General features: G+C 54.7%; 6 protein-coding genes across 6 annotated transcripts; 2 read left to right on the top strand and 4 right to left on the bottom strand.

Moving 5' to 3' along the window:
- Positions 1-650: 650 nt before the first annotated feature.
- ATEG_04505 (uncharacterized protein) lies at positions 651-1,010 on the top strand (the record flags this gene model as incomplete). The annotated part of the gene is made up of 1 exon (XM_001213683.1): positions 651-1,010. The coding sequence occupies one exon, from the start codon at positions 651-653 to the stop codon at positions 1,008-1,010; it is 360 nt and encodes a 119-aa protein (XP_001213683.1).
- Positions 1,011-3,726: 2,716 nt separating this feature from the next.
- ATEG_04504 (Golgi transport complex subunit COG5) lies at positions 3,727-5,163 on the bottom strand (the record flags this gene model as incomplete). The annotated part of the gene is made up of 1 exon (XM_001213682.1): positions 3,727-5,163. One exon carries the CDS (start codon positions 5,161-5,163, stop codon positions 3,727-3,729), a length of 1,437 nt encoding a protein of 478 aa, XP_001213682.1.
- Positions 5,164-7,487: 2,324 nt separating this feature from the next.
- ATEG_04503 (uncharacterized protein) lies at positions 7,488-8,118 on the top strand (the record flags this gene model as incomplete). Its single annotated transcript, XM_001213681.1, has 2 exons — positions 7,488-7,846; positions 8,091-8,118. The coding sequence occupies 2 exons, from the start codon at positions 7,488-7,490 to the stop codon at positions 8,116-8,118; spliced, it is 387 nt and encodes a 128-aa protein (XP_001213681.1).
- A 2,521-nt stretch (positions 8,119-10,639) lies between these two features.
- ATEG_04502 (uncharacterized protein) lies at positions 10,640-11,147 on the bottom strand (the record flags this gene model as incomplete). The annotated part of the gene is made up of 2 exons (XM_001213680.1): positions 10,640-10,738; positions 10,803-11,147. The coding sequence occupies 2 exons, from the start codon at positions 11,145-11,147 to the stop codon at positions 10,640-10,642; spliced, it is 444 nt and encodes a 147-aa protein (XP_001213680.1).
- A 331-nt stretch (positions 11,148-11,478) lies between these two features.
- Positions 11,479-12,623, bottom strand: ATEG_04501 (class II aldolase/adducin domain protein; the record flags this gene model as incomplete). The annotated part of the gene is made up of 5 exons (XM_001213679.1): positions 11,479-11,553; positions 11,604-11,772; positions 11,837-11,969; positions 12,031-12,291; positions 12,350-12,623. 5 exons carry the CDS (start codon positions 12,621-12,623, stop codon positions 11,479-11,481), a joined length of 912 nt encoding a protein of 303 aa, XP_001213679.1.
- A 611-nt stretch (positions 12,624-13,234) lies between these two features.
- ATEG_04500 (protein SYS1) lies at positions 13,235-13,919 on the bottom strand (the record flags this gene model as incomplete). The annotated part of the gene is made up of 2 exons (XM_001213678.1): positions 13,235-13,607; positions 13,672-13,919. The coding sequence occupies 2 exons, from the start codon at positions 13,917-13,919 to the stop codon at positions 13,235-13,237; spliced, it is 621 nt and encodes a 206-aa protein (XP_001213678.1).
- Positions 13,920-14,582: the final 663 nt, after the last annotated feature.

Below are 14,582 nucleotides of genomic sequence, written 5' to 3'. Positions count from 1 at the left end.
AGGAGAACCAGACAAACGGGAGATCGGAAACAACGGGGCGACCAGCGGGCGGCGAAACGAGGGGCAGAGAGTGAGGGACGGCAAGAGGGGAGTATAGTTAACTAGTTAGTATGAATTAATCATCATATTAATAGTCAAGGTAGACTTTAAGTGCCTTGTCCTGTGGTTCCGTCGAGTTACTGTGAGCTTAAACAACAGTCTCGCTCTCTTATCCTCATCATCACTACTAGCAATCTTCATGTCAATACTACCTAGCTCTATGGAGGCCCAGCACCGTCCAGGTAGCAGTCTCCGACAATGTCTGACTTCTGTCTGACTATAGTCAGACAAATAATCTATTTACCTACGGAGTAGTTTTGCCTCGTCGTCCCAGGTACTCAGTCGACTGGTCCGGACCGGCCGACACGAATCATCGACTAGAGGGGCCTGGTGGAGTCTTCTCGAATAGATGAACTCATGGACCAGTCTTGGCGAATTTTGATTCTGTCTTAACTATTCAACGAGGTGGCTGGGAAGTCCAACAGAGAGAGATGAAGATAGAGATCACAGAAGATGCGCGAGTTACAGTCGACCAGAGGAATTCTCCGCGATGCGTCTCTCACCAGGGCAACCATGGCCGCCCCGTCTGTTCTCCGAAGGATATCTGAAACATGACGCTAGTTGAGTTCATGGCCGCAGGATCTAACTATGGAGTATGTAACTACTTGCGAGATACATCCAGTCGAGTCCCGTTTGGGTTAGCCTTAGCGCCCGTATTGAACGGTATCAGGAACCCTAACAGGGTCCCCATCGAGTCAGTCCACCGGCTCAACTCTTTACGAGGCCCGTGGCTGACGGCGTGGTCAAAGCATCCGCCAGATGGATGGACCGGTAAGGCTGGAGACGGTGGACGGAGGTCAAACGGTCTCGAACCTGGTCTTCGCCATCCGAACCATGGTGCACGCAGGTCTATCGATTTCGGGTCTCGAATCGCCCTCTCCCGCTGTTGGGCTGAGGCACCAGGCACTTAAACCGCCATGGAATGGACGGATCAGAGAAAATCGAGATAAAGAGAAAAGCAAAGGATCTAGTCTCGGACATGATCGGCTAAAGATTCCATCGACCATCACATACAGTCCCTATGTTCTACTTTCTTTGTCGATTTGGATTGATAGCACGCACCCTTGCTGACTACTGGGATCCCCGCCACGGATCCCAACTTCCCACACTGGGACAAACCACTCGGCAGTGGTAGCGGTGACGTTCACCATCCGGATCCCCGGGGGGGCACCTCTATGTTCTGGTAACTTTTTATCTAGATGTCAAATCCCAGATCATCCGCCTGTTCGGAATGAGGGGAGGCATGGGAAATCCGCCTGGCCATGGTTGAGCCTCTGCTCACTTCGTGTCTCTGTGCGACCTTCCCCCATTATGATTGTTGTAGATAGATATGACGATGATGCTCGGTGGGACGTCGGACCCTGGAACGTCCCAGACCGCGTCAGCCCGCTCAACCCATCTGACTGGATTCCCAAATGGCCCAAGGCAGCGGAACAATGAGATTCGGCTCAGGAATACGAACGATGGTCAGACAAGAGGATTGGCTCTGGTCCACCGCTCAAAGGTGCATCCTCAAGCGCGTGCTGGTATGTACCATGCAGCTGTGGCCCATGCGGAGGTACCTTACATGTATACGGAGACCGTTTCTTTCACCGTACACAGGTCCTGCGGAGGACATATTCGATGGGAAGCTTGTTCCTGGTCAGGTAAAGACAGGTAAAGAGGACCAAACACCACGGGCGCGTTTGTAAACCCGATCTCACTCAGGGTTTCAGAAAAGTTCAAGGCGAACCTAAACCTTACAATCCAATTCTATTTCCCAACTCTACTCAGGGGAGGCAAACGGTCTCTGCAAACGGACCCGGATCCCAGTGGAAGCTTCATTCGAATCGATGACATCGGGTTGATGTACCCTGCTCACGACCACTCTGCCTGGCCAACTGACCTCAAGTCTTGTTAACCGTGACATAAACAGTCGGAAGACTGAAACGCCGGGTTCTTTACGCCACTGGCCGGGGGGCGATGATGTGCTTCACTGTCGATCTGGATGATCTGGCATCCTGGGGTAGAGACTAGGTAGAGACGGCGCATATCGATGCTATATACATGACGGGAACCTCAACTCATCGTCTCTCGGCGTTGAGTACATAATCAACCCACCAACCAGTAACTAGCGCCCTCATATACCCCTCTGTTAGTTGATTCGGGAAATTGCTCCTGGGTCCGGACAGACCAGGCGGAGGCCCTGAGGGGGATCGACGTGGCAAGCCTGGCCCACTGGCCCCCGATAGCTTTCCATCCCAGCTAGTTAGATATCCCACTTGCCCCTCCCCTCCCTCTCGACCAGGTTGATGGACGGTCTCCAACCACGACCAGTCGGCTGGTGGTCGGACGCCCCGTCCCCTCCCCCACGGAGAAAATCCATCGAACAGCATCCGGTTTTGCCCCTGTGGTAAGGTCTAACTTTGCAGGGATGATCTCAACGTCTCGATGAAAAGAGACGAAAGATACGGGTATCCTTATCAGAGCGGGGTAACTCGTCTATCTATCTGTACCTAGACTAGGTAAGATAGGATAGGTACTACGGCGCCTCCTAGGTACTAGGTACGTACATAGGTACGTCCCGCGTCTGGGGTTTGGTGCACGGCCATCGGTACCAGGCAGGTACCTGCTCTAGTCGCGGAGCAATGTTCATCGTCCCGTCACACAGGGGACCCTGACTAGCCGTCATGGGGAAGACACGCCCAGCCTGTCAGCGGATCGCAGGGAGGGTACTTCAGACTTACGTATCGCGTGGAGATCGGTGGGTCGATAAGAGGAGAGCCATCTTGATTTCGCCCATGCGCTGGACATGCATCGTCCAGTATTACCAAGTACACCATAATTGTCGACTCGATCTCGTCAAACATACCCCATCCAGAGACAGGCATATCCTACCTAGGGACAGACCCGCCACAGGTCCAAGACGTCCACGGTACCTGTCTAGGTACCCCCAGGAGTCGGTCCCTGTCGTGGAGGCCATCCATACCCAGGTGCGCAGGATCCGGGAACGATCAATCCCCGTGCAGGCTCCTCAGGAGAGGCGAGGCTGGATTCTGGGTGAAATCTCGGCCGTTCCTAACGGCCCGATGGGCAACCGCCATTCGTCGATATGACAGTCACAAAACCAGGTCGGCCCATGGCGGTCTCCTGTTCTCCTGTTTCCACGCACACCTCATGCGTATCATGCATGACGGGCGCATCTCCAAGAAAAGAAGGAGAGGGTCGGCATGTGGCAAAGCCCGAAACTAGCCGCAGAGACGACGAGGCAAGACAGTTAGTTCATCAAAGGATTCCCATTCGTCCTGGCCGACTGGCCGATGGTTTGAGGCTCCGACTACAACACCGCCAGACGGTGAGTCTCCGGGCTCGTGCGTGTCGCTGATTGGGGTTTCCCCTCGCGCTGAGGTCGTACTTGGCCTGTGAGATTGCCATCAGCTGATGCCGTTATGCTGGGGCTAGTACCTTGCTGGTGGATCCCGGCGCATTTTCACATGTTGTGGCTGTTGGGTGTCTGTCGCGGTCTGTGCTTGCACTACGGACGGAGGGCTAGCGGAAGGCTATCGGAAGATTCATTAAGTACTCCGTAGTACCATATCTAATGTACATGCAATGTAATCCGTTCGGAACGATTCGTCCTCTGGACGGCTACCGCTCCAGCACGTTCACCACCGAACTCACCATCACCGCCGCCTCCCGCTCCCAGCTCCCAGACCCCGCGCCCTTTTCGATCCCCACGATCGAGGGAGGGAGCTGTGACCCTCGCAACACACATTCCTTGATCTCTTTCTTTAGGCGGTCGCGATTAGACCGCAGCGTCCGTGCCGACACCCCGCCACGGTTGATGATCTCCTGCGTGCGACTCGCCAGTGATGACGCCAGGGACCGCCAGAAGTAGGATGGGAGAGATGAAGTGTCGAGCGCATTAAGAAGCGGTTGGAGGAGGTTATTCTTCGGGGCAGAGTCTTGGGCCTGCGACTCCGATCGGGCCCCATTGCGGTCAGTAGAAGGAAGGAGAGGGTGTGATGGCGGCCGCAGGTTGCTCAAGATCGCTTCCAGAGCAAAGATATCCTGGCATTTCGCGGAGACCTCGGCGAGCGTGCGCTCCAGCGACGGCAGCATGGACAGCGACTTGGACAGGGCGTTGAGGGAGGATACAATCGCCGTGTGCATGTACCCCTGGAGTGTAGAAAGGAGCAATTCCGGCTGAAACTCGGCGGTAGCGTCCAGGTTCCGGGGGAGTGGCGAGAGGAGGTACAGGATGGTGACTGCGGATATCAAACGGGCCCGCGAATCACGCGCCTGCTTATAGCCAGACTGCGTGTGGGCGCTCGCGCCGCCTGCAGAGCCCGCGGACATGGAAAACCGACTGATAGCCTGTTGCGCTCGAGACTTGACCAGATTCTCAGCCGGCATTACAAGGTCGTTCCGCAAGATCCGGGTCACCCGCACCCGATCCAGGCCGTAGCCTTCCTCGCCCACCCCCGTGGCAGAGAACATCCGACGTAGACTGACAATCGTGGTGGCCGCTCGTTCCAGCGTGCGGTAGTCATCCCTCGCGGGGGTCGGGGATGCCGTTCCATCGTTCCCGGACCCCGTAGCGCCGCTACTGCTGCCGCCACCGCGGCTAGTGATCTCCGCGAGCTGGCCCTCCAGCTGTCGGGCGAGGGTGAGACAGCGCGCAACGGCGCGTCCCAATCGCACCGTCGCGAGAGACTTTTCCGCGGCCACCCGGGCCTCGTCAGCCGCTTCCCATTTGCGCAGGACCTCCTTCTCCAGCCTCTCGTACCCCTGCGTCACGGACGAGATCTGCTCCTCCGCCTCTTGGAGGACGTGGCCTGCCGCGGCGGTTTGGTCCCGCGTGTGCGTCAACAGGGGCAGGGCGGACTTCGTGGTCAGCGTGTGAATATGGGTGTCAATCTCCTGGAGATCGAAGAGGACCCGCGAGAGCGGGGTCGACAGATCCAGTGGTGTGTCTGTCGCATTGTTGGTGGCTACGACCAACGAATTGGCAAACGAGGCGGGCGAGAAATCCGGATCTAGGAAGGCCTCGTAGTCTATGTATGACGGTTCGCCGTCCGCCATGGTATCGATGGGAAGTCACGGTCTCTCCGGACAATGCAGCCCGACAAACGGATTGAGACAAACGATGAAGGTATACAACGCAACGGCCAAAGTGCTTGGGTATCACCGTCTCAGGTCAAACAAGGCCAATGAGACCACTTGGATGGGGAGATGCAGGGCCCAAAGATCCTAGAGAGAGCTTAATTGATTAAACCCCTGTGTGACACGTCTGATGGATCGCGCACCCGATCTCGATCTTGAAGCTGTACGTTGAATGGCATGGATGAATGGATGGTTGGAAGTCCATTCAGGCCATGTGTCGTCGCACTATTCCGTATCGGGACAGCCTGGCTAGTTATCGCGTATCTGGATGACTCAGCTTCTCATGGTTTGAATAACTTCATCCCAACAGCTTGACTTCATCTATCGTTTTGCTGAATGTGTCTTCATCAAGGTATTAAGTTTCTTTGCATAGCATACTCTTCACTTCTTCGGCTATTCCCGAAGATACTACGTGTCTTGGAATGGAGATTGCATTCACCCGCCTAGCATTCACTAGCCTCCAGGCAGTCCAACTATATAAACAAACGGATACGTTCGGTCCACGTATCCATTCATTATCTTCGATGTGAAGGGTATAATATAGTGACTGGATTAGAATGCCTATCTCTTTGACTCCTGAATCTTCTTCCACCCTCACTCTTCTATGTATACTCTACCCGAATCGATTCTCTTCCTCTCTCCACTACTTACTACATCCATGACCGGGGAGTCAGATTATATGGGACATGCAAAGTTATGACAGCTGAAGTTGGCCACTCTGTTTGCGACTTTGAAGGAATCATGCGCAGTGCATATGAAGCGCTCCTTTATATTGTGCCACGACGGTGATGTCGATGAGACACTCACCAAAAGGATCCAAAGGCCATTAGGCGGTGTAAGGCCCATTTGCTGCTAATATGAATGGGCCTTCCTCAACGGCAATACAGTCTCAGCTTACCCTCTTCATCGTTGAGAAAGGCGCCGTGTCTGTCTATACTGTTTATGCAACGTCCAAACAATCAGCTCTTTTGGCGTTGCTACCTCTGTTGAGACTTGAATCTTTGAATCTTTAGAGGGTGAGACGTTTTGTGGCGGACGAAATGGGCCTAGGGAAGGTGAGCGTCCCCTTGGACTGGTAGGCCGTCGCGGTGCCCCCACGTGCTAATGTCGCGGACTATATAGATGTTCATGGGCATCGGCCGATGGGTCAGTCTCAACCGCCGAGACGTTCAGGAGTCCCGCCGGCTGGGTGACAGGACCTACCTGCTGGCCACGAATACGGATAAGTCCATTCCATGTCTCTCCTAGGACCGGTATCCCATCTGCTGCGCGTGTGCAGCCAACAGCCCTCCAGCTCGGCTAGGGGCTCCGGTGACAGGCATAAACCTAATTCTAGCGCCGCGATCGCTGCTGCAGAATTAGTACGATGAGTTCCACAAAATTGTGGATGTCAACCACCCTTGCCTACGGATGCAGACGCTCTGGGCGTATGGGTTATTAATGAGAGGAAAGACCAAGTTCGCTAGCATTTGGGTGAGCGAGAACGCATTCCGGCTGCGTATTTCCGCCGAACCCAAAGGACATAGAGGCTAAGCTAGAAAGCCGGACTACTGTCCCGGAGAGTCCCCCCGACGCCGACTGCTTTATTGTAGTCACCACGGCGAAGAGCTATACGAAGCAGGTCGACGAATGCCTACGCCACACGTATGCCGTACCAAAACCTTCGTCCGGCGTGGGAGCGAGAACAAACTATAAGGTTGAGCTCCGAGGAGGGGCGTGGAGCCGAGCCTTTGCAGACAAGTCTCACGTTAAGCGGAGGCACTAAGGGATATTCACAGTACCTTCGCGACGCTAGGCCGTATCTCAGACAGCAGTGATAATTATCTATCGCGTCGGCCCCCGTTGTGGTTTCTATCCGGCACGCCCTTTGAGACAACGCCGGCAAACATCGCGTCTTTTCTACAGCTAACGATGCATCGGGGGTTCGACAGAGCATATCCGAACGCTGGTCCCTAAGCCTTCTGCCAGCTAGAGGACATATTCTGGGATATTAACGGGAAGGGCGTGTATAAGTGTGAGGTACCGATTCGTGGACCTGCAGCGAACGTTGGCAGATAGCCTCCGGACAATCGATTTTACTCGACGTGTGACACACTCGCTGTGGTTCGGCCGGCAGAGAAGCAGCATATCGCTCAGCGGACTTCCCCATGTTTATTGGCAAGATAAGGAAGTAACTAATACCCAGTACTACTCGAGAGAGCTTGTCTCATCGCCTACCGTTGCCATGACCATCATTCATCGCCATGCCAAGCACTTCGAGCATCTTCGACGACTGGCGAATGCGTCCTGCGGAACCCACCTTTCCTGCGGAGAGTCGCCAGAAGAGGGCGGCGATCTTCGGGCGGCCTTCAGAAAGTCCTATGAACGTGTTCAGCCGCTTTGGCAGCGGAAATGTTCCCTTGTTCGAAGGCAGCGTGGTTTCGGCCGCATCCAGAGAGGGTTCCCTGACATGGCCCGTCACTCTGTGGATGACGCAGTTATTCTTGGGGGTGCTGAACGTGCCGTACCAGGTGTTACGCGCCCAGGTGTCGACCGAGCTGAAAGCCAACGCCGCCCAGGAGTTCAATGGCCCGCAGTCTAATGTTCAGGTCCTTCTTGTTACGTACGCCGTGGGCTCACTGGGCCTCAACCTCCACAAACCGAAGAGCGGAAGGCGGACGAAAGTTCGAAGGAGGATTCCATTCGAAGGAGGATTCCCAAGAAGGGGTGCTCCTTATTGGCAATAACCAGACAAGGAGCAGCGCCATACATCGAATGAGATTCGCTAGGCCTTTCAGCAGAACGATATTACTGAATTCAGTGTCACGACTGGGGTCCTAACAGATCCCTAGCTACCTTCTCACCAGCTCCAAAGAAGTTAAAGCCCTAGCATGACTCGCGTGATCTTAACAATTAAAACGTCTACCAGACCAGCTTGCCGATGTGGACACGGACGTTGACATTTGCATCAAGCAACTCCGCAAGTGTCCGTCACAATCCTGAACACGGAATTACGATAGTACTTCGAGAGATCCCCGAACAGTGAGCCAGCTATGATCATTGTAGTGTATACAGCAGGAGGATGGAGTTACAGACGGACTTATTTAGCCCAGCCACAGCGTTACATGAAGGATCTCCATTCAACTTACAGACCCTTCCATCCCCGAATCTCGGTGAGTGCCTACCCTCCCTTCTTCCCATCCACCTTCTTCTTCCAGGTCCGCCAGGCTACGGGAACGGTGGCTAACGCGAGACATCTAGACTCGTGACTGTCTCTGTACCATGGAGGTGATGGAGCTTGTGGACGATACGGCGGGCGTCGAGGCCGCTTCTGTTAAGGGTCTCCTGGACGATAAAGCCCCGCACCGTCTGGACCATCTGCTGCCTAGATCTACTACGTTGAGGGACTTTAGCTCGTGGCTGTGTGTCATCTTCGTCGCTAATCCCACTCCGGACGAAGACGCCGCGGTCCTAGGCTCGCTGAGCAATAGCAGCGCTCCGGGCGTCAAGATCCGTCTCGCAATCATGCTATAACTCGGCTGCCGTCGCTTCTGGCGATCCGGTTCACCGTGCGCCTTGGGCAGCCGGCCAACCCGAAGGAGCCTGGCGAGCCGATCCTCAGCCAGTTGTACTGGAACGCCCATCATATCTAGTCCCTGCGCTTGTAGTCTGTGTGGCCGCAGAAGACCGCCGACGAAGAGATCCCCGACGATAATAAGTGTGTGCCCCCGGTGCTACTGCATAAGTTTACCTATATAGCGGACGTGGTCGCCTAAGGCCGCCTGACGAAGGTGGTTATCCATCTTAAGCCTAGTCGCGCGGTGCACGACGTGAATCTTTTTAGCAATATCGACTTCGGCGACCGAACCCCCGTCATCCACGCCATCCGCCGTGCCCTTCGGGATGTGCCGTCCGTGACGCTCTACGTGGAGGGCCGCGAAGTTCACTCTCTCCTGAACGCCTTCATGGCGACGTTGCGGCAGGAGCGCGACACGCCTATCTGGGGCGCGTGGTCGACCTCGCTTGCACCCCGCAGAAGATTGCGAACTCCGTCATCACCGACCGCCAGGCTATGGTGATCCGCCTCCACGCCAGCGAGACGAAGGTTGATATGGCGCTGCACCTCGCCGACCGCGAACGCCCCGTCGTGCCGAATACCCGTCTACCTATCCCGTAGGCGGCGCTAGACGAGGCGCTGGCAAAGATATTAATCGCGCGCTCTCTGATCGAGTGGCACGAGAATGCGACTTTCAACACCTCTCCCGTGAGCGAGAAACGGGTCAATATCCAGCAGAGCCTGGGATACCGGGCGCTGCAGGTTGCGGGATACATCCCCCCCCCCCCCCCCCCCGGGCCCAGCTCCAGTATAGCCCTGTGATCCCCCATGGGATGGCGCTTAGGCGCGATCATCATCTTCGCCTACTGCGAACTTGTCGACCACGGAATGAGAATCGAGGACTAACAGAACATGTTCCTTCATTGTGAGAGGAAGCTGGAGTCCATTGTGACCTTTAGTGGAAAGCACCGGACCCTCACGGGCATCGCCAACTATACCTTGTGGTATAGGGACGCAGCTAAAGCATCCAACAACTGATCGTGATGGAAGCAAAACGTTACGATGGGGAACTTTCCTCAACGATTCCATTTTTGAGTTTGAAGCCGAATCGGTCCGCATGCTTCAGTTGAAGGATCTTCCCGCGAGACGCCAGGTCTGACCCAGCTGGTGTCCTATATGGGTGAGTTCCCAATGAACTAATCTGTTTCCCTTGTATTCTCTGACCAGTCTAGGGATTGTCCACAAAGCCAAAATCCAAAGAAAGAAGGACAATGACACCGTGTACGGCGTTGTTACCGACAGCTACTCCTTCACATTTATGTGCATGCGCAACAGAAGCGTAACACCATCGTGTCCCTGATCGCTCGTGTGATGAGAGAGTGTCAGATGTAAAAATGACCGCTAGGCCACCAAAAGTGTGAATACACTAATGGGGCCCCAGTATGGTCCATATCTGGGTTGACAATAATTACTAGTCGTCGTAAATACAAAGCAAGAAGCCCATTCTGTAGTCTCAAGATGGTCCTTACAATCGCAAATCCATTCCGTAGCGATCACTATCTTCTCGTATCAAAGCAACTGTTGGCTAATATTCATCACATAACTACAGGTTGACGGCGGCGGTCTTAGAAAACTTGAGCTCCAAGCTCTCTCCCCAGCCAATCGCCTGCTCCAAGCTCTTACAGCTAATCCTGTGATAGAATCGCAGAATACAACATACTCGCAGTGTTGGAGGTATTCGGAGTCTACGCGCGCACGCTCATCTCTTGATTCTCGTTCAAATGGAGAAAATTTGTTCTTCCTTACAGAGTAGGTATTAGATAGGCCCGAACCAACAGGTCAGTTGCCCTGACCTAGGTCCTAACCCAATACTTTGGGAACGTTTTCCACAACCACGCCTGCGTTCCTTTCGACCAACTCTTCATCAATAAGTCTCTGGACATAATCCCGCAGCCAATCCTGGCAATTCGGAGCCTAGTCTAGATCAACGATAACTCCTGCAAGCACAGAACAAGTAACGTACAGACGGATCAAACGAGTTGGCACTGCGGCCAGGAGGTGGGACTGTCGTAGCGACGGATTCCAGCCGGTCACGGGCAATCGTATCCTCAGCAGGCTGTCCGTTGCCTACAGTATCTTTGATATACCGGTCATCAACACGTGAAGAAGGGATGAGGTTATATAAGCTGTATTCCGATGTAGCCAAGTCGTAGTTTCGCTTGAACTGGAGGAAGAAACCTGTTGCTGGGTTCCCGGTCACATGGATGACTTTGCCAGTTTCTCCTTTGTCGCCGGTAGGGACAAAGACGGAGAAATGGGCTGGTCTTGCGCCGTTCGATAGGACGGCGAGGTAGATGGTGCGGGGCATTGTGTAGAGGAATGAGTCGATCTAGAGTATAGAGAAGTGGTAAGTTTCATGATATTCCTACCTGCATGGAATGTTGTACAGGCCTGGCGTCTAATGATTCCTCCCCGAGCGCTAAATGAAACCAATCAACGCAGTACACATCAGTCTATGATATGCCATTATGAAACTTTGAATGGACTATCACTCTATATGTAGTAGGGTCTTATTGAGGGTAGGCCTTTAGGAGGAGTCCGCAACCTTATGCGTGGCAATTCATATCTCGTCTCACTATATATCAAAACTATGACCATAAAAATCCATCACCGAAAGAGTATCACAGCCGCCAGGAAGCCTATTGAAGCACGCGTCCATTGCTCTCCTCCACGATCAGATCAAACTCCGGCTGAAACTCGGTGTAAAAGTTATGCTGGCAACAGTCAGCACATCGACACACCACCAACATCAGGAAGCACTCACAGGGTTCTGCACCGCATCAGCGGTATACTTAGCCACATTATGAGGAATGATCTTCTTCGGCAGGCCATTCGCGGCCGCCGCATCCGCCATCAGCTGCGAATGGCACGCATTGTCCAAGCTGGAGAACAAGAACGCGGCCTCATCCACCGTGCGGCCGACAGTCAACAACCTAGAAACCGCATCAGCTTATCCCACACATCCCAACACTCCCGGAGAACAGAGAACAGACGTACCCATGATTCTGCAAGATGCACGCAATGCTATCCTTACCAAGCGCCGCAGCAATCTGCCGACCCTCATCCTGCGCCAGCGCAACGCCGCCATGGTCGTCGTACACGCTCAGCTTTCCGTAGAAGTTGCACGCATCTACCAGCGTCAGCTCTACCCTGACTTTCGCGAGTGACCTGGAAAAGGGAAGGGAACACACCCTGCGAGATCATCTCGATAGGCCGCCCAAATGCACTCCAGGTCTTCCCATACACGCCGTGCGTATGCGCCGCAGCGACGACATCCGGGCGCGCCTTGTGAATCTCTGAGTGGATCATAAATCCGGCTTCATTGATGGGCGCCTGGTTGCCGCCGTCGGTGACGTAGCCGTCCGCGTCCACGAGGACCAGATCGGAGGCCTTCATGGCGGAGAAGTGTTTGGCGTAGGGGTTCATCCAGAAGTGGTCTTTGAGGACGGGGTCTGTGTTCATTCACTCAGTATGGGAGTGCTTTGTCAATGCCGGGAACGGGAAGCCCACCCCGCATGGAGATATGCCCCGAAATGCCCTCGCTGTAGCCCAGCTTGCCGAAGTAGCGGAACGCCGCGGCCATGTGCTCTTTCATCCATTTGCGCTGCTCTTGGGGGTCGCTGAAGGTTGGGATGCCGCGCAGCTTCAGTGTGCCGGCCCGGTCTCCGCGCGCGGTCGCCTGGAAGGTGGCATCTGCATCTGCGGCGGTGGGCGTGTTGGTGTACTCGTCGTTGGTGACGACGACTTTCTGCTGGGCGGCTTCGGTGAGTGTTGCGGTGGACATGGCGGCGGATGATGCTTTAGAGGGAGTAAGTCGAAATAGGCCCTGAAAGGGATGTAGATGGATTCAAGAGAGCGACAGAACTACACAGCGCTCTTGCATTCTTATCAGTTGGGCGGCGCCCCCACTTGATAGGAATCGGAGGTCATCTCATAGGCGCATCCCGCCGAGCGGATACAATTCCGGGTTGTTGTGTTGTTAGAGGGCGCCGAACAGGCCATCACCAGAAGGCTCTCGGGTGCTTGTACCCGGACTTCCACCATCTCGTTATCACTCTATCAACCAGTTCTCATTATTTAACACAGAGTCTCGATAATACACATGTGCCCGCACATTCGAATTTCGTCCAATCGCCCCGGTCATCATCGGGGTCGTCATCATATGATACTCCACAGAAGCAAAGCGATGACATCCCAACCAAGAACGCCATCTATACGGGTGGTCCAACCACCCAGTCAGGGTATACATAAGCCAAGCACGCAATAGCAATTGTCCGTCTGAAGCCAAACCCTATCCAGGTCGGCCTGCCGACGGACTCGAAAAGAAATAAACCAAAGGCCATGGCCATGCAGTGAGAAGATAATGCGAACAAGGCCGCGAAAAAGACGAGAGGGTTATACGGCCTGTTCGCCCACTCCCTTCATTTCATTCAACTCGTACTCCCCACTGCTAGCCCCCAGATCGCGTGCACGACCGCGTCCGCGAGACGACTGGCCTTCGTCGGCCGGCGGCTGGGACGAGCCCGCGGTGCTCCCGGTCCCTGCAATCCCGCCAAAGCTGATGGGCCGCAGTTCCCGCCACTGACAGGCCCAGACACCCAGGAAGGTCATCACCGCGGCGCTGGCGCATTGCAGACCCCACCAGAGCCAGTTGGACGGGATCGCGTGGGTGTAGAAGGATGTGATGATAAGGTGGAGGAAGTGGAGGGTGAGCGCGAAATCGGGAATCAGTTTCGAGCGGACGACAAAGAGCAGGAGGAAGATGACACTACCAGCGAGGTTAGTCAACGGACGGATCGCAGTGGGCGGAACCGCAAGGAGGAACAACTCACCCTAGGACGCTATTCAACATCCACACTAAACCCAGCATCCACCCGATGGTGGTATCGCCTCGAAGGGAGTCCCATTTCAGAATCAAATCGAGCGAGAATGGCGTGCCATAGACCAGCGTAGTGAACAGGATCAGGGCCGTCGCCGAGGCATAGTAGGCCAGCTGAAGCAGGACGATCTTGCGCACGATCTTCAGTGGCGGAAGCTCTGTTCGCGCCCCCGCAGGAGGAGCACGGCGGCGCGGGGGCATGAACTAGGGATGGTGATGGCGGTTGACTGTATGGTGGGCGGAGCAAGACCGGTGAGGTCTGCGATGTGTCGTCCGTAGGCTGAACTCCGCGGAGGATCAAGCCCGGTAGAGGTTGAGTGATCCGCGAGGCGGCAGAATGGTGTGAAAGAGCGCGAAATAGTCGATGTAAGCCGCTGATGCCGTGGGATAAAAAGCGGATCTTGTAGTGGTCACAGAGAGGAGGAAGAACTGTAGATAACAAGATGAAGGTGGCCGCAGGTTTGCTGGGGGTTGCGTTTCCACTTCGGGGATTTCGAGCGCCACACTATGCCAAGCCACACGTGTTGTCGCTCACCAGACAGACGACTCGTTGCGTAGATAGTTGTTGAGCCAGTATCACTGCCTCGGTGGGTAGCTGTATTCCTCTGAGCGAAAATAGAGGAACAGCATACGATTAGTCTACAGACAATATATAAGGAGGCCAAGACCGTCCCAAGACAGTAAACAGAGGTCCCCGACAGCAGACTACCTACAGTTTGCATTGTTTGCATACCGTAAAGCCAGTGACGGACTTGCTATCATCACGACAACCATCTCCGGATCATACATCACCACAGCTCTCTTTGAACGACACCTCTCCCGCTACTGTTCTCTCCTCAACTTCTCGACACCCCGCGATTCTAC

Source organism: Aspergillus terreus, genomic scaffold, assembly GCF_000149615.1.
Source record: "Aspergillus terreus NIH2624 scaffold_6 genomic scaffold, whole genome shotgun sequence".
NCBI classification, from domain to species: domain Eukaryota; kingdom Fungi; phylum Ascomycota; class Eurotiomycetes; order Eurotiales; family Aspergillaceae; genus Aspergillus; species Aspergillus terreus.
The sequence above is the reverse complement of the archived record's forward strand: the minus strand, read 5'-3'. Positions and strand labels throughout refer to the sequence as shown.